General features: G+C 40.2%; 1 protein-coding gene and 2 long non-coding RNA genes across 8 annotated transcripts in view; 2 read left to right on the top strand and 1 right to left on the bottom strand.

The window, feature by feature from the left end:
- LOC127058987 (uncharacterized) overlaps positions 1-27,445 on the top strand; it is a 253,128-nt gene that overhangs the window by 196,239 nt on the left and 29,444 nt on the right. The gene's annotated exons all lie outside the window — the stretch shown is intronic.
- On the bottom strand, positions 663-27,418 carry TYW5 (tRNA-yW synthesizing protein 5). Of its 6 annotated transcripts, none has more exons than XM_050969535.1 (9): positions 27,277-27,418; positions 23,756-23,891; positions 22,075-22,105; positions 17,939-18,008; positions 16,918-16,962; positions 16,167-16,304; positions 15,031-15,118; positions 14,335-14,451; positions 663-926 (listed from the first exon to the last, which is right to left on the bottom strand). In XM_050969535.1, exons 1-9 carry the CDS (start codon positions 27,352-27,354, stop codon positions 793-795), a joined length of 837 nt encoding a protein of 278 aa, XP_050825492.1. In that variant the 5' UTR covers positions 27,355-27,418; the 3' UTR covers positions 663-792. The 6 variants fall into 6 exon arrangements, with proteins under 6 accessions (XP_050825492.1, XP_050825488.1, XP_050825490.1 ...); XM_050969531.1 differs by lacking the exon at positions 663-926 and adding an exon at positions 6,736-10,817; XM_050969533.1 differs by lacking the exon at positions 663-926 and adding an exon at positions 6,736-10,817 and having other exon boundaries at positions 15,031-15,094.
- On the top strand, positions 765-7,126 carry LOC127058986 (uncharacterized). Its single transcript, XR_007776520.1, has 3 exons — positions 765-817; positions 6,653-6,740; positions 7,053-7,126. It is a non-coding gene; the product is annotated as an uncharacterized LOC127058986 (long non-coding RNA).

The raw sequence follows: 27,445 nt of genomic DNA, 5'->3' as shown, positions 1-27,445 counted from the left end.
TCTATTTTATTCCTCTGCATCCATTTGTCTAGCAACCCTGAAAAAAAATTGGGGGTGGGTGGGTTTAAATTCCCTTTCATATCTACCTTTTGATATGATACCTCAACATAGTCCCAAAGGTTACTGATTTAAGCAAAATGAAAAATCTTCTGTTTTGGACAGACATGATAGAACAGACAAAAGAAGAGTAAACTTCAACAAATGGTGATATATTCGGGGGGGGGGGGGGGAAATAACCTGAGGATTTGGATTGAGTGCTGATACTAAAGAACCCTGGAGAGAGTTTTGATCTTTAGTTGCAAACAGCATAATGTCTCTAGTGACCTGCTTGTGTAGCAGGGCTGACACACCAAAAGTTCAAAATAATGGCATTAGTAAATCCATTTACATGTCATCAACTGGAAACCAAAATCTTGATTGCTTTATATCTTGTCAAAGTACCCCAGGTTTTTGTGATCTGTGATTAGCTTAGTTTGCTTACTGCTAGATTTAGCTCATTTTGTACTTTATGTATTAAAAACAAAGCTCAAGCAGAGAGAGCCCACAGTACAAATATAATTTCCATTATTCTTAATGTTGAAAAGGAAGAATCTGTTTGTGAGAGAGTGTTTGAAAATGTCCTCCTCTAATACTCTCCTCATTCCTTCATGTTCTCTTAGGGAGGTACAGTGAGTTTAACTGAAATAGAGGATTAAAGAGATTGGAGCTTAGATGTGAGAGCTGTAAGCAGAGATCAAGAGGAGGTTGCTCACTGTGCCAGCATTCCAGGATGGGGTTTTCCACACCAGCTTCTTACAAGGAAACAAATATTGGGTGGGTGCGTGAGTTGGGATTTTTTTCAAAATAGTTGTGCCTTTCAGTTGCCTGGAATGAGGTTTTGTTTTTCTTTTCTTCTCCAGCTGATAGTAAAATGTTTCCCATCATATCTGAATTGTAAAGAGACACAGTTAAAAGTAAAATATATTTGAGTCCCTTTGAGAACAACCTGTGCATCTTGTATTGGACAAGAGATTCACTTTGGTTATTTCAACAAATCTTGTCCTTAATATTTCAGAAATTATGTAATTGAAGCTACTGCATCCTTTACAGTTTTCCTGTTCAAGAAATGTGCCATATATACAGTATAAATACTTTACTGGATGAACTCAGAAAACTTTGATTCATAATGGTAAAAGGGGAATTAGCCCTAAATCAGATTCCCAATGTTGTTAGCTATAGACTAAATACATAGTTCAGAACTGAGTGTTCATCTTTATTTTAATTCAAATATGATGTAAAAGTTACTGTTTCCAAAAATTACTAGTGAAAGTTATTTTTCCTCAAGGGGTGTGTGTGTGTGTGTGTGTGTGTGTGAGAGAGAGAATGAATGAACTAATTCCCTCCAAATTGTGTTCCAAAAAGCAGCACGCTTCATTAGCAAAGATTTAGGGATTCAGGTAGACTTTACAACCTAAGTACACTTAATGCCAGAAATGTAGGACAGTGACATTCATTTAAACAACAACTGGTGATGTTTTATTTTGATTGAACTGAAGTCTGACTATTAAAGTTTAATTAGGGTTTAATTTTTTCGGGGGGGGGAGGGGGAAGGAAGCTGGAGTAGAGGAAGTGTTACAGGTGGAAGTATAATTGACATTACTAATATATTACTTCAAGCAGTAATGTAGTGCCAATTGAAGGACACTTAGTCACCACACTGTTTGATTAACATTTCTAATGAGAGCTTTCTAGTAGTTTTAATTTAATCATTCAACACAGTAGGGGCTCGCAAATGTGAAAGTACATTAGGAAGTTGTTAAGCATTCTGTTAATAAGATCAGTTGAAATCACTTTATGGAAATGTTAACCCTTTCCATGAAGGTAACATAGACCAGATTAACAAAGGAGTTTAGTATCCAATAGCTGCCATTGGCCATGACTCTAGAAAGCAACCCTATCCAGGAAAACACTTACGCATGTGCTTAAGTGTCTTCCTGAATTGGGACCATTGAAAACAGTGGATGTGGCTGTGAGATGAGCACTTTGACCACTTCAGTTAAGTGCCTAAATGAAAGCACAGCTCTCTTGCAACTCTCCACTAAAACTGTAGGTGCTGAGCACGATGAAGAGACAGCCCCATGCTGTTTTCTCCTTTGTGATACTATGTTTATATTCCATAATGATATAAATGATGTAGTAACAAGCATTTCATTACTACAATTCCCACTGCCATCCTTCCACTAGTAATACTTGAATTTAAACAGATCTAAATTACTAATATCCTTTAATCTAGAACAGGGGTTGGTAACCTTTCAGAAGTGGTGTCCGAGTCTTCATTTATTCATTCTAATTTAAGGTTTTGCGTGCCAGTAATACATTAATGGGTTTAGAAGGTCTCTTTCTATAAGACTATAATATAACTAAACTATTGTTGTATGTAAAGTAAATAAGGCTTTTAAAATGTTTAAGAAGCTTCATTTAAAATTAAATTAAAATGCAGAGCCAGCCCCCCCCCACCCCCCCGAGCCGGTGGCCAGAACCCAGGCAGTGCGAGTGTCACTGAAAATCAGCTTGTGTGCCGCCTTCGGCACCCGTGCCATAGGTTGCCTACCCTGATCTAGAAGAAACTCTTTTGATTCACTATATTCAAGACAAAAGTCTCATAGTGGATAGTTGACTTCATGGTGGAGTACACCTTTTGTCTCAATAAAAACTCAGCTCTCTGTTTTAATATCCACCCACACCCCAAGTGTTCTCTAGGAAACATGCTCTTAGTCCAGCAATTCAGTTCTAAAGTACATTTCTTATGTACAAACTGGCTCTGGACTGGTTTAATGGAAAGCTCTCCTAGCTGTTCAAAAAACGATTTCCATGCAAACAGGTACGTCTGTGTTCTTGTTTTCTCAGGCTCTCTCTCATCCTTCCAAAGGAGTCTTGAGTTCGGTAACTCTCTCAAAAGATACCTCACTGAACAGTAACACTCCTTTCCACTTCTACAGTACATTTCAGACAAAGAACTCAAAGCATTTTGCAAACATTAAGCCTTACCAACCCTCTATTAAGAAACGCCTTCACGACACAGTTGCCAACTTTCATGTGGTAAATAAGCACCCCAACTTCCACAATAAGCCAATCATCAAGCTAATCCCATTTCAAAACAAGCCAATCCCTAAGAACCCCAACACTCTATGGGACTAGATCCCCCTGGTGTTCAGTCTGGGACTGTGGTGGGCCTGCTGTGAACCCTTGACTCTCTCCCCCCCTTGCCAGGAGCTGATAAAAAAAAAAACAAAAAAAACCACAGCTACAAGCCAAACAAGCAACTCAAGCCAATTAAGCCAAAAACAGCCCAATTTCTGTTTGTTTTTTTCCCATGGGTTTGGCATGTCTGCTTCAGAATTGTCTAAAAACAGTCATGATGAGTCAGCATCTTTGTTTATTATCTGTCAAAGGGCTGGTCTACAGTTTTTGTACAGATTTAACTATATAGATTTAGAAACTGCAGCCTCTCATGTGGATGCAGTTATATTCTACTTTCAAGATCTCCATTTCAAATATAAGCAAACATTTCTCTCTTCAGAGTTTAAAAAAGGAGCTCTTCTGTTTGCTGTTGTCCTGTTCCTTTCAGCACTGGAGTGCCAGCTTTTTCCAAATTGCTGTCACCAAAGGAAGTGTTATTGCAAAGTTTACTAAAATTTGGTCAAGGGACTAATGCAGCAGGCATCCCAAAACTGGGGAAAGGCAAATCAGTGGATTTTAACCTTTTTTCATTTGCAGAACCCTAAAAAATTTCAAATGGAGGTGCAGACCCCTTTGGAAATCTTAGATATAGTGTGCGAACGCACAGGGGACCGTGGACCACAAGTTGAAAACTACTGTTCTAGCAGGGTTTTCAAAGGAGTGGCTACCACATGAAGTTATTAAGTCCATTCCAGCAAAACTTCCCTTCCCCAGCCATTATTGCTGGAAATATGTTGAGTTTCTGTAATGAAAGCTTTAAGCTTGACCTCTGAAACACAAAAAATCCTTTCACAGCAAAAATTGTCAGTTACGATACAAATATGCATTAGTGCAGGTTATACCCTCTAATTTTTGCTTGAGCATAGTACCATAGGGACCAGCAGGGTGGTTTGCATGAGCGAGCTGTTCTTTTGTCTTAGTGTTTCTAATCCACTCTAAAATGTTAAATAGGAATGTGTTAACAACACAAACACCCGAAAAAGAAATAGTCTGCTCTCAGTCCCTGCTGCTCCGTCTCTCTGTGAGGGAGTAACACGTGTCAAACCTTTCAGACAGAGACCAGAATCTATCCCCCACACCATTAGCTGTCTCAAAAATAAGTTGGAGGAAGCATACATGTATTTGCATTCCAATCAATTTTTGGAAATTGTAGGATTTCATGTATTCTTCCCATTATCATTAGCAGAATTTGCACTTATTATTGATGTTGGCCTGTGGGTCGAGCCCTTGTATATAAGCTACATTATAGGAAATACACTGCCACTGGGTGCTGTGCATCTGTAACATATTTAGCCTATGCAGTGCATTTACGAGATGTCCAGAGACCTAAACTGGAAAAACACATTCACACTCAGGGATTTGGGAAGTGACATCTGTGTACAGAGAGTAAATGACAAACCTGCCAAGTAATTATTTTTGAAGTGGTGAAATAATGGACATTGGTGCTGTTAACAGAGTTTAGTATAAGGGCCACTATGCGTAAAATCCAGCTTGCCTTACTTATGCTATTAGCCCCCCAACAGGACTACTTGTATAAGTGAAGCAAGTAGAGTTTCATCCTAAGCACTTAGAAGGGCTCACCCTATTTGTCTACATCTGATCTTAAATATTTTCATGACTTGTCTGGGTAACACCAAGGGTCAAACTTCAGTCCTGTCAACAGAAAGATAGGCAAGGGAGATGAATATATAAATGTCTGTTGGACATTCCATTACATGAGGTTTTTATTTCATTTTTTAAAGTGTCACATTGTTCAGCCAGCTCAGTGCTTTATGATGGATAGTTTAGATAGCCCATGCTAATAGTCTGACATTTATATTTTGACATGCATGTTTTTCATTTGATTTTTTCTTTTCCATGGCAACTATGCTAAGAAAAATACATAATGGATATCTAAAATCAAGAGTTGCCCTTTGTAATCCCACCAAGGGTAAATATTGTTTTAAATTCTTTCCAGATGTTGGTTAGCAATAAAATCAGCTACATTTAAGATGTGTCAGTCACCAATGTTGATGCAGTGTAACAAAACATAAGAGGGTGGCCAACTTTTGACTAGTGTTTTGGGGGGTTGCCTACATTTAACTATCTTAACTTCACCTTCTCTTATGACAGTATCATCCATCTTTATTGCTATGTTATATATGCTATTTGAAGTATTTCTGTTTAGTATTCTTTGTGTAGTTAGGTTACAAAAAATAACATTTTGGTAAATACCCAAACACAGAACTTTCTGGTTTATTGTGGCAAAATTCCATTTTGCTTTGGGACCCAGAAAGCCAAAATCCCACACAACACTAACATGTCCACTTCCAAGCATATTATTTTAGTAACTTTAGTGATTTTTAGGTTGATATATATTCACGAATCATCTTAGCTTGAAGTTATTCCTTGAACACGTTGGACCTAATCCACCACTGTGCTACTTCAGTTTTACACCGATATATATGATATGATGAAACAAGCTGAATTTACTTCTATATAGTAGCTTCAGGATTTTCACAGCTAATCAGGTCATCATCAAACAAAAGAAAAAAAATAGATGATAACGAATGCTCTCAGATGATAGGCTTAAGAAAAGGAATGATCATTGCTTCATTAAAAAAAAAAAATGTTATAAAAAGGAGGATTTAAGATACCAGTTCAAAATGGGACCATGCAAAAGCAGTGGTAAACTGTAAACTTTTCCATTGACCTGCCTGGAATTGTGGGTAATCTCAAACCATTTTCTCCTAGACAAGTATCCACAACACAATTGGCACCCTTATTGGCAATGTCTGTAGAGAGGCCTTAAACTACAGAGGCCACAGAGAGGAAATGATTCATCCCTAGAGAGCTCCACCAGAACACTGATGGGGGAGGGGAAATGGGAGTTAAGTGTTGCCAGAAGCAAGAGGACATCATCAGTTTCTATGTTTAAATATAAAAATGTAATGGTGCCACTTTAAGACAGGTTGTGTGGACAGCATGTTTAAATGAACTGTTTTGTGTAAGACAAATAGCTGCATTTACTATAGCATTTGGTTCACATATTGAAATATTCTGTGCCCTCACCAAAACTTTATGCTATACTAAACAAGAGAATTATTTCAAACACCACACTGCCATCTCAGCTCTTGATTGCAATGAAGTTACATATAGGATTAATTTGGGGTTAGAATTTTTACTTATAATAAAAACCACCGAAGAAAAATATTTCAAAACTGCATCCTAAATAATTGTGGCCTAGAAGCCATTAAGGCATGCCTTTAGATGCTACAGTAACTAGTACTATAGAAAACCTTAACACCTCCAGCAGCGGGGACAGCAGCAGGAGAAAGGGCATTTAAAATCCACAAGGCCCTTCCTTCTTGTTAGAAGGGAAAAAGGACGGAAAGGCAAAAGGAGAGTGTGTGTGTATAAAGACAAGAGACCCTTATGCTTTCTGTCTCCTTAGGTTCAGCCTCCTTGTCCAGCATCTGGCATCTGGTAGGATCCCTTCCCGACCCATCCCACCCTAAATAATGAGGAGTCAATTAATAAAGGTAAAATCAAATAAAGTGTATTGAAGGGTTCATAACAAAGAGTGGGACAGATAAAAAGTGGGAATAAACAGCAAAGTGGTGTGATACAGTGATTACCCCCTCAAACTCAACCCAACAAACAAATTTTAAAAAAACCTTCTTCATAGATCAAAGCGACGGCAGGTGCTTGGGACCTCAATCCTCTGGCTAATGGCAAGCCTTTGGAGAGGAGCTCCAAGGAGTCCCTTGATGTTCCTTCGGGATCACGGGAAAGCAGAACAGATGGGACACTCGGGAGATGTTGTTTCTTCTCTTTCTCTCTTCTTTTTACAGGTGAGGAAGCTGTTGGAGAAAATCTCTAACCCTTCTACTACTAGGATGGATAGATGCCTGCAGGTGAGACTCGTGACTGTCCCTGACAGTCACTCAGATGGACAGCCCTGAGGCCCTGTCCAGGGCAGCCTTTTATACACTTGCCCAGAAAACCCCTTAGAAAAGGCAGGAAACTCCTTCTGGGAAACCCCTTAGGAAAAGAAAAAAAACAAACATTCTGACTGGAAGTTGTTTAGAACTCCAGGAGAAATAAAAGAGCGGGAAAAGTAATCCATAGCTCGTGTGCGCATAAAACTCCATTTTGGAACCAACATGGATTCTTGTAGTTCCAAAACATCTGAAAGTGAACCCAACCTAACATTCTCTTCTATTGCCCAGCCCCAAAGTCTTTCCTCCTCTGTCCCCCATAAGACTATTGTCCTACCTACAAGCTCTGAGACTCACAGATCAGTAACATGTTGACTGCTGCTTGATGCAACCTTCCTTCTTTATGAATTATTTGTATTACTGCAGCACCTAGAGGGTCCAGCCATGGCTTTGTGGCTCAGGTGACCGAAGGAGGACACCAACCACTACGTCAAGCTTGATCTTCTTCCTTTGGGTATAGTTGGCCAGCAGAAGTTAGAATGATCTACTGAGCTGGGCACGGAGGAAGAAGGAACAGTGCAGCCCCCTGCAACTCTGTGGGCTGGCATTCTGGAAAGCAGCTGATGTCTGGCTGAGAGCAAGTGAAGCCAGAATTACCAGAGTGGAAAACAGCTGGATGCAGAATGAGGTAGCGATTCTGTGGTGGAGCTTGGCCCCCAGCCTGACACTGCTTTCTCTTTCTCCCCAGTTCCCAAAGAGGCCTCCAGGATGCTCTGCACACCCTTTCCCGAGATCCTTTGCTCCAATCTGAGAGAGTCCTTGAGTCCTTTCCAAGTCCAGTGCCTGGATGCACAGATCCTACCTTAATTCCTCCCTCCCCCCATCTATCTCTGCAGTTCTTTTAACTACAGAAGTGGAAATTTAGAGGAATCAAGTGTTTCAGTGTTCTCAGATTGCAATTCTGCCCTCAGTATGCATAACTTATGCACATCAAGATTGCCTGGCTGGTTACATTCATGCCTATTCATTAGGATGGCATTGTGCCCATACACATGGTGGCAAGTTATTTTCTCTAAGTTACAGCTGCCAACAAAAATGGATTTAGATGAATAATCTGCACAGTGTTGCAAGGCCAAGCTTCTGCAGGAAGCCCCTGTTCTGTCTCTTTGTGGCACATACCTCTTTAGTCCTGCTAACAGCTTTTGACAAATCACAATTCTCAACACTGTTGGAAGTATCAGACCAACCTAAATGGCAGATAAATGACAAAACCTCAGCTACATTTATCTTACGCTGTAAGTAGTAACATAGAGATATTTAAATGGACAATGGCAGCATGTCATATTTGTCAGATGTCCCCTTATCATTCATCTTACAAAACAAGAGCAACATTATAGCTCCATCCACCAGGAAGCAACGGGCTTGTCTCTCAGGAATGGAGTCCACTTGACAGATGCTACTTCTATTCATACAGTCACACAATACATCTTAACTAGTGGAGAGTTCTTGAAGTGCTCCCAACTGATTCCATATTATGACAATATTACCAGGGCCTTCCTCTCAAATCCCATAGCTGTAGAATAAAAACCTCACCCTGATTTACCAAGTACTGTACAACTGGCTGCTGTCAGCAGTAATGCAGTTTGGTGTAATAGCAACAGCTGTGGAGATAGTGCTCCTTATATAATAAAACTAAGCAAGTTGGCAGGTCCTTTCCTTTAAGCTACAGCATAAATCTAAACTTAAAAAAAAAACTGGCATAAACTTTGCCTGTAGTTTTTGCTTTCCTGTTGGTGTCTGTGATGTGATGTCCTTCTCTATGATGTCACCACAAGGGGAAGCTGGGTGGATACTCTGTGTCTGCTCCAGGCTGTTGCTCATAGGACTGAGTTATAGAAGCATTAAGAGGAAGATCTTTCAGAACAAGGGCAGTAACCATGCCAAGAGCAATCAGCTCACTTGGACCTTCTCAGAGGTGATGGTGTCTTTACTGAGCTTTTACCGTCTGAGCTGGGATTAAGGGAGATGCATTTAGTAGTCCCTGCATGCCTTCTCTGAACCCAGCCCAGAGATCCAAGTGAGCTAATATTGAAATACTTCACTGTAAAAGACTGCTTGAGGTTAAGTTCTAAGCCTTATCTTGTGAGAGAGCACATTTTTAAATGAAGACAGCCAGAGATGTGTATTTGATTCTGTTCAAGCATCAGAATAGCTGCATGAGTTTCTCCAGCCATTATTTCTATCCCCTGTTTACTGAGTGTTGGTGTAGGAAACAGTGCTCCTCTTGGAGTATCCAGAAATCACGAGGCCCCAGTCTGGAAGTATTTTATACACTGATTATCAGACCAGTGGTTCCTCAACACGTAAAAGGAATTGCTGATTATAGCCACCCAAGCACTCCCTTCTCTCTCTCTCTCCACACCCCACATAAAGGAAATTGAACTAACCTTCACTCTGACTTTTTAGGGAGCCTGAATTGTATAGGTTTGACAGACAGCACTTGTGAACTTTCAATACTCAGTTCTAATACAGCTCTCAGCTGAGCTGGAGCATGGCTGGGAGCCCCAGATTTCACATCCATTTTAGGTTCTAACAAATCCCATTTCTTGGACTTGTGTTGATTCAATCTGTCTGCAAACAAATCAGGGAAATTAAAAGAAAAAAAATCTAGAGGTGCCACTTTAGCTTATACCCTACTCAAACTAAAAATTAATGCATGTAAGCAAAATACATACTCACACAAGCCAGTCAGGGCATTCTCTCTCCTTTCCTCTGCTGAGAAGAACCACAGGAATACACCTGCTGTCCCTGACTGGGTCCTGCTAAGAGCACAGCTCCTTCTCATCACCCCATAATTAGAGGAAAGGGAGGTAGCTAGTCAATAACCCTGGCTGGTTGCTTGTCTTTTCCTATAGCTGTCCAAGTCCCACAGATCAACAGTTTCCACTACTCTAGAGAATAACCCATTTGGGCTGGAACATTCTTTTCAATAGCCATCCTGAAAAAGACACCAGGATCTAAAACAGAATTTAAATTGCCAATGCTCTAGGTCTTATTCAGGAATATTTATTTTCTGAAATAGTTATTTGAAAGTAAACTACCCCGAAAACAAAATGATTGTTCTAAACAACACAAACTTGGGTGGGTGTGTATGTATATGTGTATATATCTATAATTTTAAATTGACCCCTTACTGTTGTATGGATGAGACCCACAGCTGCATCAAGCAGACTACACTGCATGTGGATTAGTAGAAATGGGATCTATTAAAACAACATCTATGGGCTATGAAATAAGTATTAATCCACAAACAATGAGCACTACTGTTTTTATCAAAGTCTTCTCAAAGTGTCTTCAGGTACAGTATCCATATCTGTACTTCTCCCTACTTTCAGAGGAATTTGGTTGACTTGTTGACTGTTTATTCATAGTTAGTGCTATAGGCTTTTTCTTGGATGCGTACAACCATTCTCCGGGCATAAAAATCCCTATATTCCTCAGGCAGTTCCTCCAGTGTTTTCAAAGCCCTGTCCAAAATCTGCACAGCTCTGGAAGCAGCTGTAGGATCTTTGTTTCCGTAAGTGTCTGTTTTATCATAGCACTCAGAAGGAAGATGCTTCCAAAAGACATTAACTCCCACTCCAAATTCTTCAGAAATTACATTATGGAACCATAAAGCTGTAGGAAGAAAAAAGTCTAAAAAGATGAACTGCCATTTAAAACTTGATTTCATTTACAACAAAGATGTTTGAACCTTCTCAAACTGAATGTAACTGACATAATCACTGACATTCACTTATGTATAGGTACTTCTGACTCACTACATCATATGCTACAGCATATCAAACAATGAGTTCCTGATTCTGAAGATACTTATAAGCATGCTTAACTTTATGCATGAGTATTCCCACTGAAGTCAATGTAAAGGTAAGCAAGTGGGTAAGTGTTTGCTGGATCAGGGTCAACAGGCTTCTTTGTCCCTTATTCTTGTCATTTATCCCATTACCTTGAATGGGAATACTTGCATAAGTAAAGAGTACAGGATTAAGCCTTAAATCTTTAAGGGCTCCACTCCTGCAAACACTTACGTACATGAGTAACTTCACTCATTGCATACATATTTGCAAAATTAGAACCTTAACTTGCATGGATTCTCAACATGCCAGTTTAGATTACCAATATCAGTCAGTATCAGCCTTGCAAATTTCTTCTCATCTACAGCTACTTTTTTGATGGTCCAGCAAATAGTAAGGATTTTTCATTTGACACATGTTTGCCTGGTCTGCCTGTATTTGTAATTGTGTGTCATATGTATCATGTGTCAGCTTTAACTTGAAAGCTACAGCATTGCGTTAGTTCTCCTATTTCAATTTTGGAATATTGTTTTTGTTACTTGTTTTATATTTAGTGAAAGGAACATATCAGTTTTTTGGGTCTGCATTGTTCACCTCCTTGACTCAATCTTCCACTTTTGTTCTCGAAGAATGCCTGTTTCTGCTACAGTTTTTTTGGGATGCAGTTATATTTGAAACCTACCATTTTAAAACAACGTTTGATTTTAAGCTATTTATAACAATGTAATCAGTAATTCCATTTAAGACAGTGCAGTAACACTGATGTGAGATCAAAATCAAGCCAAACAATCCTATTTTCTGAAATTCAGGACTGTAGTGAGGGGGCGTGGCCTTCCTCCGAGACTGACAGGGAGGGAATATACCCCCTGGTGGGCGGAGCTGAACCAGCCACACCATACCTTGCCACACCCGTCCCCCTCATCTCCCACCCCACTGGATGCAGGGGTCAGGATAGGAAGTTTAAAAGGCGGGACCTACAGTTCACTTGTGCAAGAGCTGGGGAAGGGAGCAGATGTTGCTCGCCTGCTGCCAAGTGCTGCAGCGCCAAGGACAGCTGACTGACCAGTACCTGGAGGAGTAACATGACTGCCGCTAGCCGTGTACCCTTGGGAAATGGAGAAATTCCAGGAGCCAGAGAAATACTCAGAAGGGGTAATAGGAAGTAGCCCAGGGACACCAGACATTAGTCCAGTTGTGTTGCCAGAGTCTAGGTCAGTGTTTCGGTGGGATCCCTGCTCACACAATGGTGGAACGCTCCAGTTCCTACTCACAGAGCTCTTAGCTTGCTTGTTACTTTGCCCTGCTCAGAGAGCCAGAACCCATAGCCTGCTTGTTGCTCTGCCCTGCACAGAGCCCTTTGAGTGCTAATTCCCCTGTTGAGCATTGCGCTTATAGGCACAACATAGTGAGCTCTCTCAGAGACTGACAGGGAGGGACGGCTAAGGACCACTACACAGACTCTTTTCATTCACATAAAATGGTGCCACTTAAAAAGTCTTCTTTTTTCTGTGACATTTATCTTGAGTGTTTTTAATTATCAGTTTCATTTTACAATATCTGCCAAATTAATGCAGAGGCAAATATATTTTTAAATGCTGCAAAATACATTGATATAGACAAAGATCCAGTAACATAAAATAAGTATCAGTTTTCAAGATCAATTATGCTTTAGCATATCTGATTCAAAACTGAAAAAAATTGCTGACAAAAGTCAGACAGGAAGTTCTACACTGCCTAGATCAAAGAGAAAATGTGTGCAAACGTTTGTAGAATCTGGAACATTACAGCTAACTGTACAAAGTCAGTTCTCTTTGCAAGGTAATCGCCTATCTTCTTTAATTCTGTTCAAAATTTAGATATAATGTTTTCTTAAAGTAATTCCTACGTCACTGAGTGATGTTGCATAGTAAGAATCAAAGTGATGAATACTAAACAAAAACAGATTTTGCATAAAATCTACATCACAATCCACACAAATATCAAAAGAAAGGAGGAATAGGAAACATCTTCCACTAACCTACGGAATATAAAGTCTGGGTTTTTAAAAAAAACCGCATAGCAATGAACACACCAGTGGCCAGCTGAAAGCTGAATGACAAGTTTGTTCCTGGTATATATACATTGTCTTCTTATATAACTATCCCCATTTTCCTTAATAAGAACATAAGAATGGCTGTACTGGGTCAGATAAATGATCCTTCTGTCTTCTGACACCAGCCAATGCCCAATGCTTCAGAGGGAATGAACAAAACTGGGCAATTATCAGTGATCCATCCCCCATCATCCACTCCCAGTTTCTGGCAGTCGGAGGTTTAGGGATATCCACAGCATGAGATTGTGTCCCTGGCCATCTTGGCTAATAGCCACTGATGGACCTTTCCTATATGAATTTATCTAAGCCAGAGAACGATAAAATAAGGTCCAATTTTTTCATAAAGTCGTTGAAATTCATGGTTCCACAAATAATAATAATTCTTCCCTGTTCCCATATCCATGACCTAGGTACTGCTTAGAACTGCACTACAATTACAATTAAAACACACACAAAGATTGTAGGTCCAAGCCCCAATCCTGTAGACACTTACACATATGCTTAACTTTAAGCAGGTGAGGAGTTCCAGTAACTTCAATGGGACTACTTAGGTGAGCAAAGGTAAGCATGTGCATCAGTGTTTCCAGGATTAGGGTTTTAAATGATCACTTGTAATTAACGGATTACTCTTTGTTCATTGCCTAGAGATGAACTGCCCTTTACATTGCTTCCCTCTTAAATACTTCAGCAAGTCTCAGGTTCTGATCCTGCAAAGTGCTGATGATGTCAGTTAAAAGATGGGTAGGCCAGCAGGAATAATTCAGCTGCCTGCTCCTGATCCCCAGTGCTGTCTCACCTTGCACAGCAAGCAGTTTTGTATTTGCTACTGTTCCAGAAAGTTAGAAGCAGCTTAGAACAGAAAATATTCTGATTTTATTTTCAAAACTGACAATTTGTAATAAAAAAAAAATGTAAGGACTTAACTGTTCCATCCCTAATGGACATTATGGCATTTGCCTCTTACTTCTGCAGTGAGAAAATGTTAGCACTACAGAAGAATGAAGTGCCCATTCCCTGAATCTAAAGAAGCCATGTCAGGGAAGGGAAGGGACAAGTTGATTTTAACAGAGTAAGGCTATTAAAATATACGCACATTGAGTCAAATAAGAGTATAATTTTGGTCATATGCAAAGTGTCATACATCTAGAATTGCATGGAGAGTTACAAATAAGTAATTCACACGTGGAAATGAGAATTCACAAAACAAAATTATTAAAAATAATGTGGGCCAGAGCGATTTGTCACTTACCCGGAATGAACAACACATCGCCTGCTTCAAGAGAACATTCATAGCGCCTGGCTTTCATAAAAAGGGGATATTTCTCCAGGTCTGGGTTATCCACATTTAGGACCTCTGATTTAGTGCCTAAAGAAGTTTCAACAAAATAATAAACATTCATGAATTCTTTTAACACTGGCCAATGTAAGTTACAACACTCTAAGATATAACAATTATTGGGCCAAATTCAACCCTGCTGGAACTTTATTGACTTGAACTGAGTTCCACCTGGGTTGAATGTGGCACTCTGTGTCACATTTCAAGTACAACTACAATCCTGCTGATACCAGAGAGTTTTCACTGACCATAATAGCCACCAAAGCCAAATTTCACTGAGACAGTAGAAGAACTCTATTAGAACCTAGTTACAGCCCTCTATTCCTATGCAGTTAGGAACCAGAATGCTTTATTAATCCACAGAACAATTTGAGCATGGGCAGCAGGAGTGCAAGTTCCCCTAAATTACCCCACCAATGTTCCTCAACACTAACTTGGAGTGATACTGTTAGAAATGAGAGACTAGATTAGTCAATGTAGCCTCTCTGCTGAGATTTCTAACAGAGTTGCCAATTATGGCAAAGGTTTTTATATATAATGGGACACTTGCCTACTGGAAACTGAACTGAGTACACCAAACTCAACTAAATGTGTATGACAAGGACATACCTGATAAATACAAATATGGTGCATCTCGAGGATTGTATAGTATAACTCTCTTTTTTCCTGTTATCTGGATTAAGAAGTTATCCATTATCTGAAAAGATAACAATATACTACAAGCATAAATAGCAGATAGATGTTATACAAGAGAAGAATGGGCAATATATATTCCATATAATCATTCTGTTATATAAAATATGCCATGAAAACAAAGACAATATTAAAAGCTGTGTGTGCGTGTTTAAAAAAAAAATTGCTACTCCATATCAAATTACCCTGAAAATCTGAATCATATGGCATATATTTTCACTCTTAATCTTACATTTTTGGCACATGTTAATTATAAATGGGAAAACTGCCTCTCCATATTTCTTTTTAATAACTTTTACTTGTTTTTTTTTCTTTCTTTAAACTAGAACTTACAAGATTTATTGTTAAAAATTCAAAGCAATTATCTGCCTTGACTATCTAGCAAAGCAAAATATAAGGCAGAATATATTTAGAAGTGCTTTTACCATCTTTCAAACAGCCTTCTTACCTCATTTTGCTGACCAGCCACTAATAAACAGCAATGGGTTTTGCATTAGCTCAACGACACAACATAATATTCCTGTATCTAACCCTGTCTGGTATCACATGATAGGCTCTTACTAGACAAATATATGTGATATCAACTACAGCAGATGAGCATGAAAACCCACCACATAGAGTAGCAAGGAAAGGGTCTCGCAGAGTAGCAAAATAAGCTACTTCTGCAAGGCGCTGCATAGCTTCACCTCCACTGAAGCCAGCAATGTTGAGAGGCTGTTTTTTGATTCTTGGCTGCTATTTGTATGAGTAAAACCCAAATGAGTAAATGAGTAAAACCCAAAAATCCAGTCTTGCAATTTTTACTCATATGAGGCAAGGGTTTCAGGACTAGGAAATAAACTGAGAACCAAAATGTGCTTAGAATAGCAGCTATACTTAAAATATACAATACCTAAAGTCAGTTGTTATTTACCTAGTACCCAAAAGTATGCAAGGCACCTCTCTAACCGCCAGCAGGCCCCTGCCCCCTGTAGGGCTTGTATCCTAGTGCCCCAATCCTGTAATGAGATCCACACATTTCGCCAACAAAGGCACAAAGATTATTTGCCTACATCATAGTGTGTCCAGAGTTGCAGTCCTGCTGAGCTGATGCGGAAGACACTGGAGAAGAACTGTTCCTTTTCAAAATATTCTGGGATTCGAATATCTTCTGCTAATGAAGGAAACTGCTTTCTGATATCTGCTATATCCTGAATCAAAAGGGATATAGTTCAATGTTCCAGATAAAATCATATATTTGAAGTGAAAGCAGGGGATTAGCTCATGACTGTGTTACATCATACAGGCTAGGTCCTTAGCTGTGGCCAAGGAGCACCTGGCACTGCTGGGGGTTTGGACACAAGGGGGCCTTTTGCACACAATCTTCAGCCAGCTGGGTGCTGGTCCTGTCCTCAGTATACGTTAGGTCAGCCTGAGGGCTGCTCTGATTTAAGCTATCTGACAACAGTTCTGAGGGGATGCTACAGCAGCCAGGGATCATCAGGACACCCCAGTTATGCTACTGTTCTCCTGATCAATCTCTTTATACCAACAGCTGAGTGATGGGAGGTGAGGCATAGGAATCATAACGGCAGCTGTATGGCATCCCGAAAGCCTCTTATGGAGGCTTGGTCCTTCAGTGATCAGCTAAACTTGGATTTAAGTGCCTAACTTTAAGCACTCATGTTTAAAATTTTTGGCCTAAATTAATTTACAAGACAAAAAGGTTGTGTGTCTGCATAAAGGCAAAAGATCAGAATACATCCCTTAAAGATTTTAAACTGCTGCTCTGAAACATGTGCTGTGCAGTCTCAAGTTACTCACCTTTCGTGGGTCTTCACCCAATGATCTCAAGTAGTATTTCTCATCCTTAACACAAACACAAAAGAGAATGATCATTAGCATGCAAGAACAAAGAATTAGAACATACAGAGCTTTGACCATCTCATTAGTTTAATGAAGAGCCTCGTTAAAATTTGGTACAACTAAATCTCATTTACAAATTCAGCTATTCTCCTATCCTGCCCTTTCTTCTATTGCTCCCTGCTGGCTACCTGAAGAAATGGAAGAAAGTGAAAATATGTTAATTAAATAAAACAGGCAAATTCAAGGGGGCAGGGAAAGATCTAAGGGTATAAAACACATGTTGCTCCATATGGAGACTTAGATCACAAATTGTCAGCCACTTCAACAGTGCTTTGAGTCTATTCAGTAACAGAGCATATGTAGAAATTAAACCCTTCAGAACACTGACACAGGAAATCACAACAATGTATTTCAGAACATACTGCATGTTACAAATAAATGATGGAAGGAATATTTGAAAAATCATTTGGAGCAGCCTAGCTTCTACTCCTATGTAAACATTGTATAACTAGATTTATTTGGGGGAGGGTGAATTCCTATTAACACACAAACCATTCAATAATTTTTGGACATAGTTATGTTAAGATAGCTACTCAATTATTTAATCAATGAGTATGTTGTAACATCTCTGTATTTTACTTTGTACGTCTGATAGTTGCTATAGCTTAACTAAACACTTGAGTATTTACTTCTTTTAAAATATCTAATATATACAGTTGCTATTTTAAACATAATGTGTTTTCTTAGTCCCTTATCTTGAAACCTTTACTCATATAAAGTAGCCCTCGGTCACACAAGCAAGCCCACTGTAGTCAGTTATACAGTACACATGAGGAATGAACTCTTGAGCTCCGATCCAGCAAAGCATGCTTAATTTTAAGGTTAAGTGCTATGCTAAAACAAAAAAAAAATTTTTTTTTAAACCAAATCTCAATATAGTGCCCTAACGAAAGAAGATGTGACACTTTAAGAAAATTACCTCAGATATAAAGTACTCCTTATGTTTGACTTCAGCTGCTCTCCGTACAAACACATCAAAAGGCAATGTTCTGAAAATATAAATATAAAAATTCATAATGCTAATCAGTGTAACAATGAATTATTTAACTACTGGACACACAATACTTAGTACCAGACCAAATTCATGTCTCTGGCCTATAACAATGTAGCAGGACAGATGATTTAATATGTTTTAAAAAATCATCACATAGACTAACAATTGTTTGCAACAGGATGTCAAATAACTGCCAAGATAAAAATCATATTTAAAAATCTTTCATTATTATCCAGATTGTTCCTGTACTAGATCCAAATATTTTTGGCTGTAAGTCAGCTTGTAAAAAGATAATTATTTGGGATCAGATTTTCAAGAGTGCTCACTATCCAAAATTTTTTGCTCAAACTCTTGTGCTCAATGGGAGCAGCTGAGCTGGGTGCCAAGTTCTTCTGAAAAATATGGCATTTAATTTAGATGCCTAAACTAAGCTCTATTGCAAATAGGAACCCAGTTATAGGTGATGAGCATTTTTGAAAATCTGGGTCACAGTTTGTGCTGACTTTTTTGAATAAATGGGTCTGTGTTTTATATATGCTGCCTCAGGTGAAACCTACATTTACAATAGTCCCAACCTCCTGTCTTTTAAATTAATTCTCCTAAAGTTGCTTCTTTCAATGATTCTAGAGGGAAAAGAACTTTAGCTTTTCAGCTGGGAGGACAGCTTCAAGTAAGTTCCTATTAAAAAGAAATCACTAGGGCCCAAATCCTCAAAGGTATTTAAGAACCTAACTTCCACTGAAATAATGGGAGTTAGGTGCATAAGTACCTTTGGAGGTCTGGACCTACGTTCCAAGCCCAGACCCACTGAAGTCAATGGAAGTAGAATCAAGTCCTAGATGACTGTCAGTTTCACAGAGTGAGGAGGTCCTCCTAAAATGTCAATTCTTTAACAACTTTAGCAGATACTGCAATAAATAATGGTTTCTACAGATACATATTTGGGTAAGTTTGCTCCTGGTACAGAGTCAGTACAAACATAAAACATTAAAGGTCTCTTAGATCTGGTCTTCAATAGACCTTTGCCTGAACAGATATTGTAGCATTTGGCCATGCTTGATACTGGAGCAAAACAACTGCATGTAGTACTGTGACGGGTTCGGTCACAGGGACCCCCTTGGGACTGTCATCGGATGTGCTGAAATTACTTCTGAGCCCATTTTCCCTGCCAGCTTGGGACTCCAGAACCCTGCCTTGTTGAGCCAGACACGCTAGCCTGCTGCAACACAGACTCAGGGTCTGGGCCATGCCCCCAAAGCTGAAGACTTTAACCAAAAACAGCTCAGCAGGTTATTTCTCCAGCACCCAGACACCCAGCTCCCAATGGGATCCAAACCCCAAATAAATCCATTTTACTCTGTATAAAGCTTATACAGGGTAAACTCATAAATTATCTGCCCTCTATAACACCAACAGAGATTCACAGTTGTTTGCTCCCCCACATATAAATCACTTACTCTGGGATCATTAATAAACAAAAGTGATTTTATTAAGTATAAAAAGTAGGATTTAGGAGGTTTCAAGTAACGATAGACAGAACAAAGTAAGTCACCAAGCAAAATAAAGCAAAAACACACAAGTCTAAGCCTAATACATTAAGAAACTGATTACAGGGCTCATCCTCAGAGATGTTCCAATAAGTTTCTTTCACAGACTAGATGCCTTCCTAGTCTGGGCCCAATCTTTTCCCCGGTACAGTCCTTGTTAGTTCCAGCAGACATCTCAGGTGGGGTAAGCAGGGGCTCTCTCATGACTGGCAGACCCTTTTGTCCTGATCCACCCCTTTTATAGGTTTGGCACAAGGCGGGAATCTTTTGTCTCTCTAGGTCCTCAGCCCTCCTTTTAAATGGAAAAGTACCAGATTTAATATGGCTTTCATTATCAAGTGACATGGTCACATGTCACTGTAAGACCCCTAGTCTCCATTCCCCATGGGCTGGCCCACATGTACACAGGAAGGCTTTCAAGTAACTAAGACCATTTACAACTGATTGTTTCTGGAGCACCCTTAATAGCCTCCTATCATAACCTTAGTCCCAGATTTGGACCTTAGCGTCCAAAATATGGGGGTTAGCATGAAAACCTCCAAGCTTAGTTACCAGCTTGGACCTGGTACTTGCTGCCACCACCCAAAAAATTAGAGTGTTTTGGGGCACTCTGGTCCCTCTGAAAAAACCTTCCCTGGGGACCCCAAGACCCAAATCCCTTGAGTCTCACAACCAAGGGAAATAATCCTTTTTCCCTTCCCCCCTCCAGGTGCTCCTGGAGAGATACACAGACACAAGCTCTGTGAAACTACACAGAGTGACTCCCCCTCTCTGTTTCCAGTCCTGGAAACAAAAAAAGTACTTTCCTATTCCCCCAGAGGGAATGCAAAATCAGGCTAGCAAATCCAACACACAGATCTCCCCGCTTCTTCCTCCCACCAATTCCCTGGTGAGTACAGACTCAATTTCCCTGAAGTAAAGAAAGAACTCCAACAGGTCTTAAAAGAAAGCTTTATAGAAAAAGAAAGAAAAATACATACAAATGGTCTCTCTGTATTAAGATGATACAATACAGGGTCAATTGCTTATAAGAATATTGAATAAACAGCCTTATTCAAAAAGAATACAAATCAAAGCACTCCAGCACTTATATTCATGCAAATACCAAAGAAAAGAAACCATATAACTTACTATCTGATCTCTTTGTCCTTACACTTAGAAACAGAAGATTAGAAAACAGAACTACTTCTCCAAAGCTCAGAGAAAGCAGGAAGACAGACAAAAGACTCAGACACACAATTCCCTCCACCCAGAGTTGAAAAAATCCGGTTTCCTGATTGGTCCTCTGGTCAGGTGCTTCAGGTGAAAGAGACATTAACCCTTAGCTATCTGTTTATGACACCTCCACTTAATATGTTTACACCAGTGATACAAGTTTATATCTTATTCTCTTAACTCCAGATATAGAAATAATACATGCAAACAAATAGGATGAACACACTTAATAGATTACAAGCATTCTAATGACACCATAGTTTAAAGCATATTCCAGATATGTCATATTCATAAGCATATTTCCATAAAGCCTATGGAGTGCAACATCACAAGTACCAAATGGATTATTTTATGGCGGTTACTAATGTTTATAGCATCTATCAGCACCAGCTCATTTGAGTTCCACCCCACTACAATTTAAATTTTGATTTTTTTAAACAGCAAGAGGGTAGGGGGTAAAAGAATAACATAAATAAACATATATACAAAAAAAACCAAACAACTAACTAGAACCTAATACAGATTATTTATCATAAGATTCAAAGTAGACAACGACAAATATGATGCACACTTCTCAGGAATCAGCCTATTGTTAAATATCCTGAATTTCTCATTCATCAGGAAAGATTTTTTTCCCCAGGCTGTAAAGATCACTCAAATCTCTAGCTGGTACTGGTATATAGCAATTTATTTCAAGCTTCGCAGAACGTAAGAACAATTAAATGCCCAGTGTTAGGAAGAAAGTTTCCCCATAGGCAAAGTTATCAATTACAGGGGGTTTACATCTCCTCTGAAATATCTGGTATTAGCCATTGTCAAATAAAGGGACTAGATGGACCATTTCCCTGACAATATACAATTTCTATATTCATGTTCATGAAAAGCTTCTGGAGTCAACTGAGAGAATCCCACCAACACTAATGGAACTGGATCAGACCCCCAGAGCCTGAACAACTACACCTCCCACTAAAAGCAATATGAGTTGCTTGCACTCAGTATATGTCTGGATCAGGTCCTTAGCTGGCCATAATGATGTCTTTGTATGAGAGCATTTTTATTCTTGTAGTAATTTTATTTATTTTCCCCACAGATATGAATACAGGTTCTGAGTTCCCCAAGTCCTCTAAAAGTGGTGAAAGTCACAAATACTTTACAACTCTAAAGATCAGATATTTAGAGAGCATCTCCATAATGCCATATACAAAAATGCAAATTTAGCCCCTAATCTGCAAAACCTAACACACCTGAGCAAATTTATGCATGTGAAATATCACCATTGAATTAAACAGAACTACTTACACGCATAATGTCAGGAAAGTACACCAGGAACCTGCAAGATCAGTCTGTTAGAAGGAAAATGCAAGGATACTAAATTGCACCTCCCGTTTATATGCCTATTTGTGTTTCATTTTTTTCCCTGGACAGTGAGATAAACACTAAACAATATATATGAGGCAAAGATGTATGACAATTTTATTTGCAGTTCAAAAAATAGTTTCAAAATGTTCAGCAGTTCGGCTGTGAATAAAGAGTGTACTGAATGTGACACCAGGGTTCACTCATTACAGACTGTAGAACATTTGATTCCATCAAGTCTTCTTTCTTAAACTTTATTAAAATAATAAATGATTGAACACGTCTTGTTCACACTTTGGGAAAGCAAACAGCAATTGAAATGAAGACTTTACGATTGTAGAACAACAACAAAATGGCTGAGATGCATTAGACTCTGAAGAATGTTTTAGTAAACTACGTGACATGGACAAATCTAATGAAGAGTTTCTCAGGACATTAGACATTCTCTGTGACCTGTCTCCAGACTAAAGGGCTGGTGAAATGTGTGATATTCCGTAGTATGAGGACACTAGAAACTGCCTTAAACTTTGAAGTTGTTTGTTTTTTAACTGCTAACATCCCTCCAGCCTAAGTCTGTTGAATTAACATATCTGTAACATAACAGCATTCAAAGCAGTTCAGGTACTGAGCAGTGCTAGCTTCTAACAATATAATCATCAACACTGAAAAGGCATCAGAGAATCAGAATGACATGCCTAGTTTCAAAGTTCTTGTTGCAACAGAGTTTCTCTCAAACCCTCTCTTGGATTCCTCCATTAACTCCTTCATCTTCACTATTTCCAAAACAGATTACTTATCTTCACTTTTAGGCCCTTCACAGTCTATCCCTGTGCTACTTATTAACTCTTATACAGTATCGAGACATTGACTCCTATATTCATTCATTCTTCATCACCCACTTTTAAATTTTCCAAACAAACATCTTTGCAGTTCTTCCCAGGCTGCCCCTTATGCATGGGAGGCGCTCCCTACAAGTATCTGCAGAACCACCTCGTTGTCTTCCCACAAATACTCTTAAAACTCCTCTCTGCTGTTAGGAGTGGGGTGTATTGACAGGAGAATGTGGGGAAATTTGATTTACCATAGCCTATACTGTACCTCATCTGTGAAAAAAGGGTCAAGTTTTTAAGGCCTGATCTTTCTGACATCTTTCATGAACAATAAAGGCATGTTAAAAAATTGCTATCTAGGACTGCCCCCCCCAAAAAAGAGAGAGAGAATAATGACACACCCATGAATTCCAAAGCCACAGCTGAAGGACAAAACTGTGATGAAATATTTCTTCTAGTACTGAAATATCTTTACCTTTTTTAATTAAAAAAAAAAAAAACCTTTCAGACAGTGGCACCTGAATTCAAAAGAATTTCTTTAGAAACAGAAGCTCTATAACATATCTAGTTAATGCAGTAAATAGCAATAGAAACAGTAATTATAATTAATAAGTTTACAAAAAGCAAGAGAGCACCAACTTGCTGAGTGGTAATACCAACAGACCCAGGCAACATAGAAGAGTATACTTTGTATAAAACTTCAAAGCAATGTAGAATGTTTCTAAAAGTTACCAGTATGTCCCTTTAAAACAAAGGAAGCCTTGGAATAAAGTACCTATATACAAAGTTCTTACTGAGGAAGTCCATCTGTGGCACTGTGGAAACATGAATCTTTACTTCTTTAGTTCCTGCGGTTTGGCTGAGGTAATCCACTGTCCATTTGGTTGTGCAAGTGCCCAGATCTATTCCTTTCAGCACTGCTGGCTTTCTCTGAGAAGTAAACAAAAGCAGGTTTATGGCATGGCACTGAATTGGTGACAGAATCCAACAAAAACATTCAGTACTAATTTGTCAAGTTAAGTAAAAGAACAAATCAATTGAATATGTACACCTGTTGCACATTAGCCAGAAGGCTCCATGAGTTTGTGCACCGAGTGTGAAAACAAAATCTGGGAAATCATGGGCCTGATTCTATCATTATACTCCTTTGCCTGTGGCAGGAATGGAATGAGAGAAAAGGTTCTTTAACCAACATTGACATTCACCATATTCTGGGGCCATGGAAGGATTTGGCAAGGCCCTGATATAACTTCAGCTCTTCTTCAAAAGGCTTAGTAGAGCACTTAGGCCATGCCCCTAGTCCACCCCCTTGACCCAGATATTGGGAGCTGGGGGCAATATTACACCAGTTCTAACACTGTCCAGGGATGCCCTCTATGCAAAGGGATATTTCCACTCATGCTAAATCCTCTTTGTGCTGGCAGAGCCTAAACAACGATTCAATCTCCATTAAAATCAATGGAAAGATTTGTTTACTTCAGTTCGTTCTGGATCAGGACCATAGAGAGCAAGGAGTCAATGACAATTACAAGAACACTTCACACTCACACAACATTTTATACTTTCAAAGCACTGCCCAAACTTTAACTAATCTTTAACTAATCCTATGAGATAGGCATTATCATCCTTTTACTGTCAGGGAAACTGAACGAGGGAGAGGTTAGGGGTCTGAGACACACAGGATGTCAGGGATAGAATAAAATTAGGAACCAGCAATTTCTTGCTCCCAGCCCAATGCTCACTCCACCGAGCCTCTCTGCAAAGACACAAAAGACCAGACTGGTGGAATTAAAGTAAAGTCCTAATGAACCAAACCACCTGATTACTACAGAACTGTCCCAAACTGTTTTCTCTCATTTGCTGAATCTGTTTATAAATAGTGGGTTTGGAGAAGTTCGTTTACTTTATATATGCAGTCTTTAAAAACTCAGTTCTGTAATAACTTTTTAGATCAAGAAGAGTGGAGCTGGCTCATAGCCCTCATGAGTTTCTGGTTTTAATGTAACATGCTTGATGAAGGAACACATGAGGTTAATTATCCCCTTTTATTTTTAAGCCAAACTCCAAGAGAGTAACAGACAGGCTTGCATCAGTAGCTATAACAACAAACAAAAACATACAAAGAAGAAACAAGCACAAACTATACCCCAATTTTAACTAATTAGAATCCCACTTGTTTCAGTAGGAGTTTTGACACAGAGACATCCAGGACTGAGCTCATAATTACATCATATTCCAGCTGGCAGAAAAGTGAGCAGTGCACTTTCAGGATGAGAAGCCATGCAACCACGTAAGCAAACTGGGATTGTTGTGAGGATAGGTTAAAAGAAGACATTACTCCATACCATACTCCAGGTTGGGTCCTGATCCTGCACTGAGCTGTATGTGCACAAAGCCCCCTGTGCTCCAACTGAGCATTCAAAGAAGACAACAGAGCTTTGTGCAGGGTCTGTTTGCATGGAGCTCAATGTAGGATCAGTGCTTTAGCCTCTTTCAGCCTAGTGAGGGAGACTCCTCAAGCCAGGCGATGAACTGTTGTTCCAGTTCCTCAAGATCTATGCCAGCAACTTCATATAATGGAATCTGTCCCTCACCAGTATTTTTCACTTATCCCTCTACTAGGAAAACATTTCATATGAACACCACATACATCACTGTTAAATGATACCAACAAAAACACTTAGCATGTCCTTTTGTTTTCTAATTATGCTGCAGCTCCTCCTTCTTTCCCCATCTATTCTCACCACATCATCTCTGTTTAGAAATCCAAGCCATTTTTTTGTCAAATGGCTACCATTAGGTAAGTGAATTTGTAAAATATCAGAACCCTTTTTAGAAACTGACATACCACACAAGCAACACACTCCACAGTCTCTGATGCATCTTCATTATTTTGTTTAGTTATAATAGGTATTACATAAAAGTGGCATTCTAGTTTACATTATTTTTGAAAAATCATTTTAAAAGGCAACTTGTACACTTCATTTCAGTTGTTAAAAAATCGGTTGTATTTAGATTTTTGTTATATTTCTTGTTTTCTTTCTCTCTCTGGGGTCTGACTGTGTTAAAACAGGAAACCCAGAATCAAAGGGTGTTCAAGTTCCAATAATTTTGGATCAAAAAATTATTTATTGTGTCAAAAGAGCCAGACAGCTGCTGTAAAGGGGACACGACGAGGAGGATGGGTAAAGGATTGCAACCTCTGGCTATACTTGGATTTCCACAGACCAACTCAGGCCTTGTCTACACTACAAAGTTGCAGCGCTGGTGAGGGGGTTACAGCGCTGCAACTTAGGATGTGTACACACCTGCAGGGCATTACCAGCGCTGCAACTCCCTGTTTGCAGGGCTGGCCGTACACCCGGTCGTGCCTCGGGTGTAGAGGATCCAGCGCTGGATAACCAGCGCTGGTCATCAGGTGTAGACACCCACCAGCGTTTTTGTTGACCTCCGTGGAATAAGCAGGTATCCCAGCATACCTGAGGAAGCCTCTCTGGTAATCAAGCAAACTCCACTGCCCTCCAAACAGGTCTCCTTCCCCATGGTGTGCTCTGGCGTTCCCCGACCCCCCCTCCAAGCAGGTATCCAGCCCCGCGGTGTGCTCTGGCGTTCCCCGACCCCCCCCCTCCAAGCAGGTATCCAGCCCCGCGGTGTGCTCTGGCGTTCCCCGACCCCCCCTCCAAGCAGGTCTCCTTCCCCGCGGTGTGCAACAGCGCTGCAGCGTGGCCACATCTAACATCACTTGCAGCGCTGGTTGCTGTAAGTGTGGCCACTCTGCAGCGCTGGCCCTATACAGCTGTACTAATACAGCTGTAACAACCAGTGCTGCAAAATTGTAGATGTAGACATACCCTCAATCTCTCCTGCTCATTTTGGACGTACACTGGATTTTACAGCGCTGCAACTTTCGCGCTCAGGGGTGTGAAAAAACACCCCCCTGAACGCTGCAAGATACAGCGCCGTAAAGCCTCAGTGTAATCAGTGCTGCAACGCTGGGAGCCCGGCTCCCAGCGCTGCAAGCTACACCCGTAAGGGATGTGGTTTACGTGCAGCGCTGGGAGAGCTCTCTACATGTGACAAGGGGACGGGAGAGGCGAGCTGCTGGAAGATACAAGCATCGCCCCCGGATCAGGGGACCTAACAGCCGGCCTGTGGCCGGGAGCTGAACCCCGCACCTCGGCAGCTGCAGCCCCGCAATCTGCAGCGCGGAGCGGGAAGTCAGGCCGGGTGCAGCGCCCACACGGAGCAGGAGTCTCCGGCCCCGGGCGAGGAGGGTCCCGCCCCGAGCACACCCATCCCTCCCCCCGGGCCTCACCAGCGGGTAAATGTCCTGCTGAAAGCGCTCCCTGCTGACCTCGCTGTGCCAGGCCACGGGACCCGCCGGCTGCGCCATGGCCGCCGCCCACCCCGGCCGGCTGCGCCTCACTCGCACGCTCCCCCGGGAAACAAGGGTTCGCCCGCCCGGGCTCCACGAGGACCTGATC

This window comes from Gopherus flavomarginatus, chromosome 10 (genome assembly GCF_025201925.1).
Source record: "Gopherus flavomarginatus isolate rGopFla2 chromosome 10, rGopFla2.mat.asm, whole genome shotgun sequence".
Classification (NCBI taxonomy): Eukaryota; Metazoa; Chordata; order Testudines; family Testudinidae; genus Gopherus; species Gopherus flavomarginatus.
This window is presented reverse-complemented; position numbering and strand designations above follow the sequence as displayed.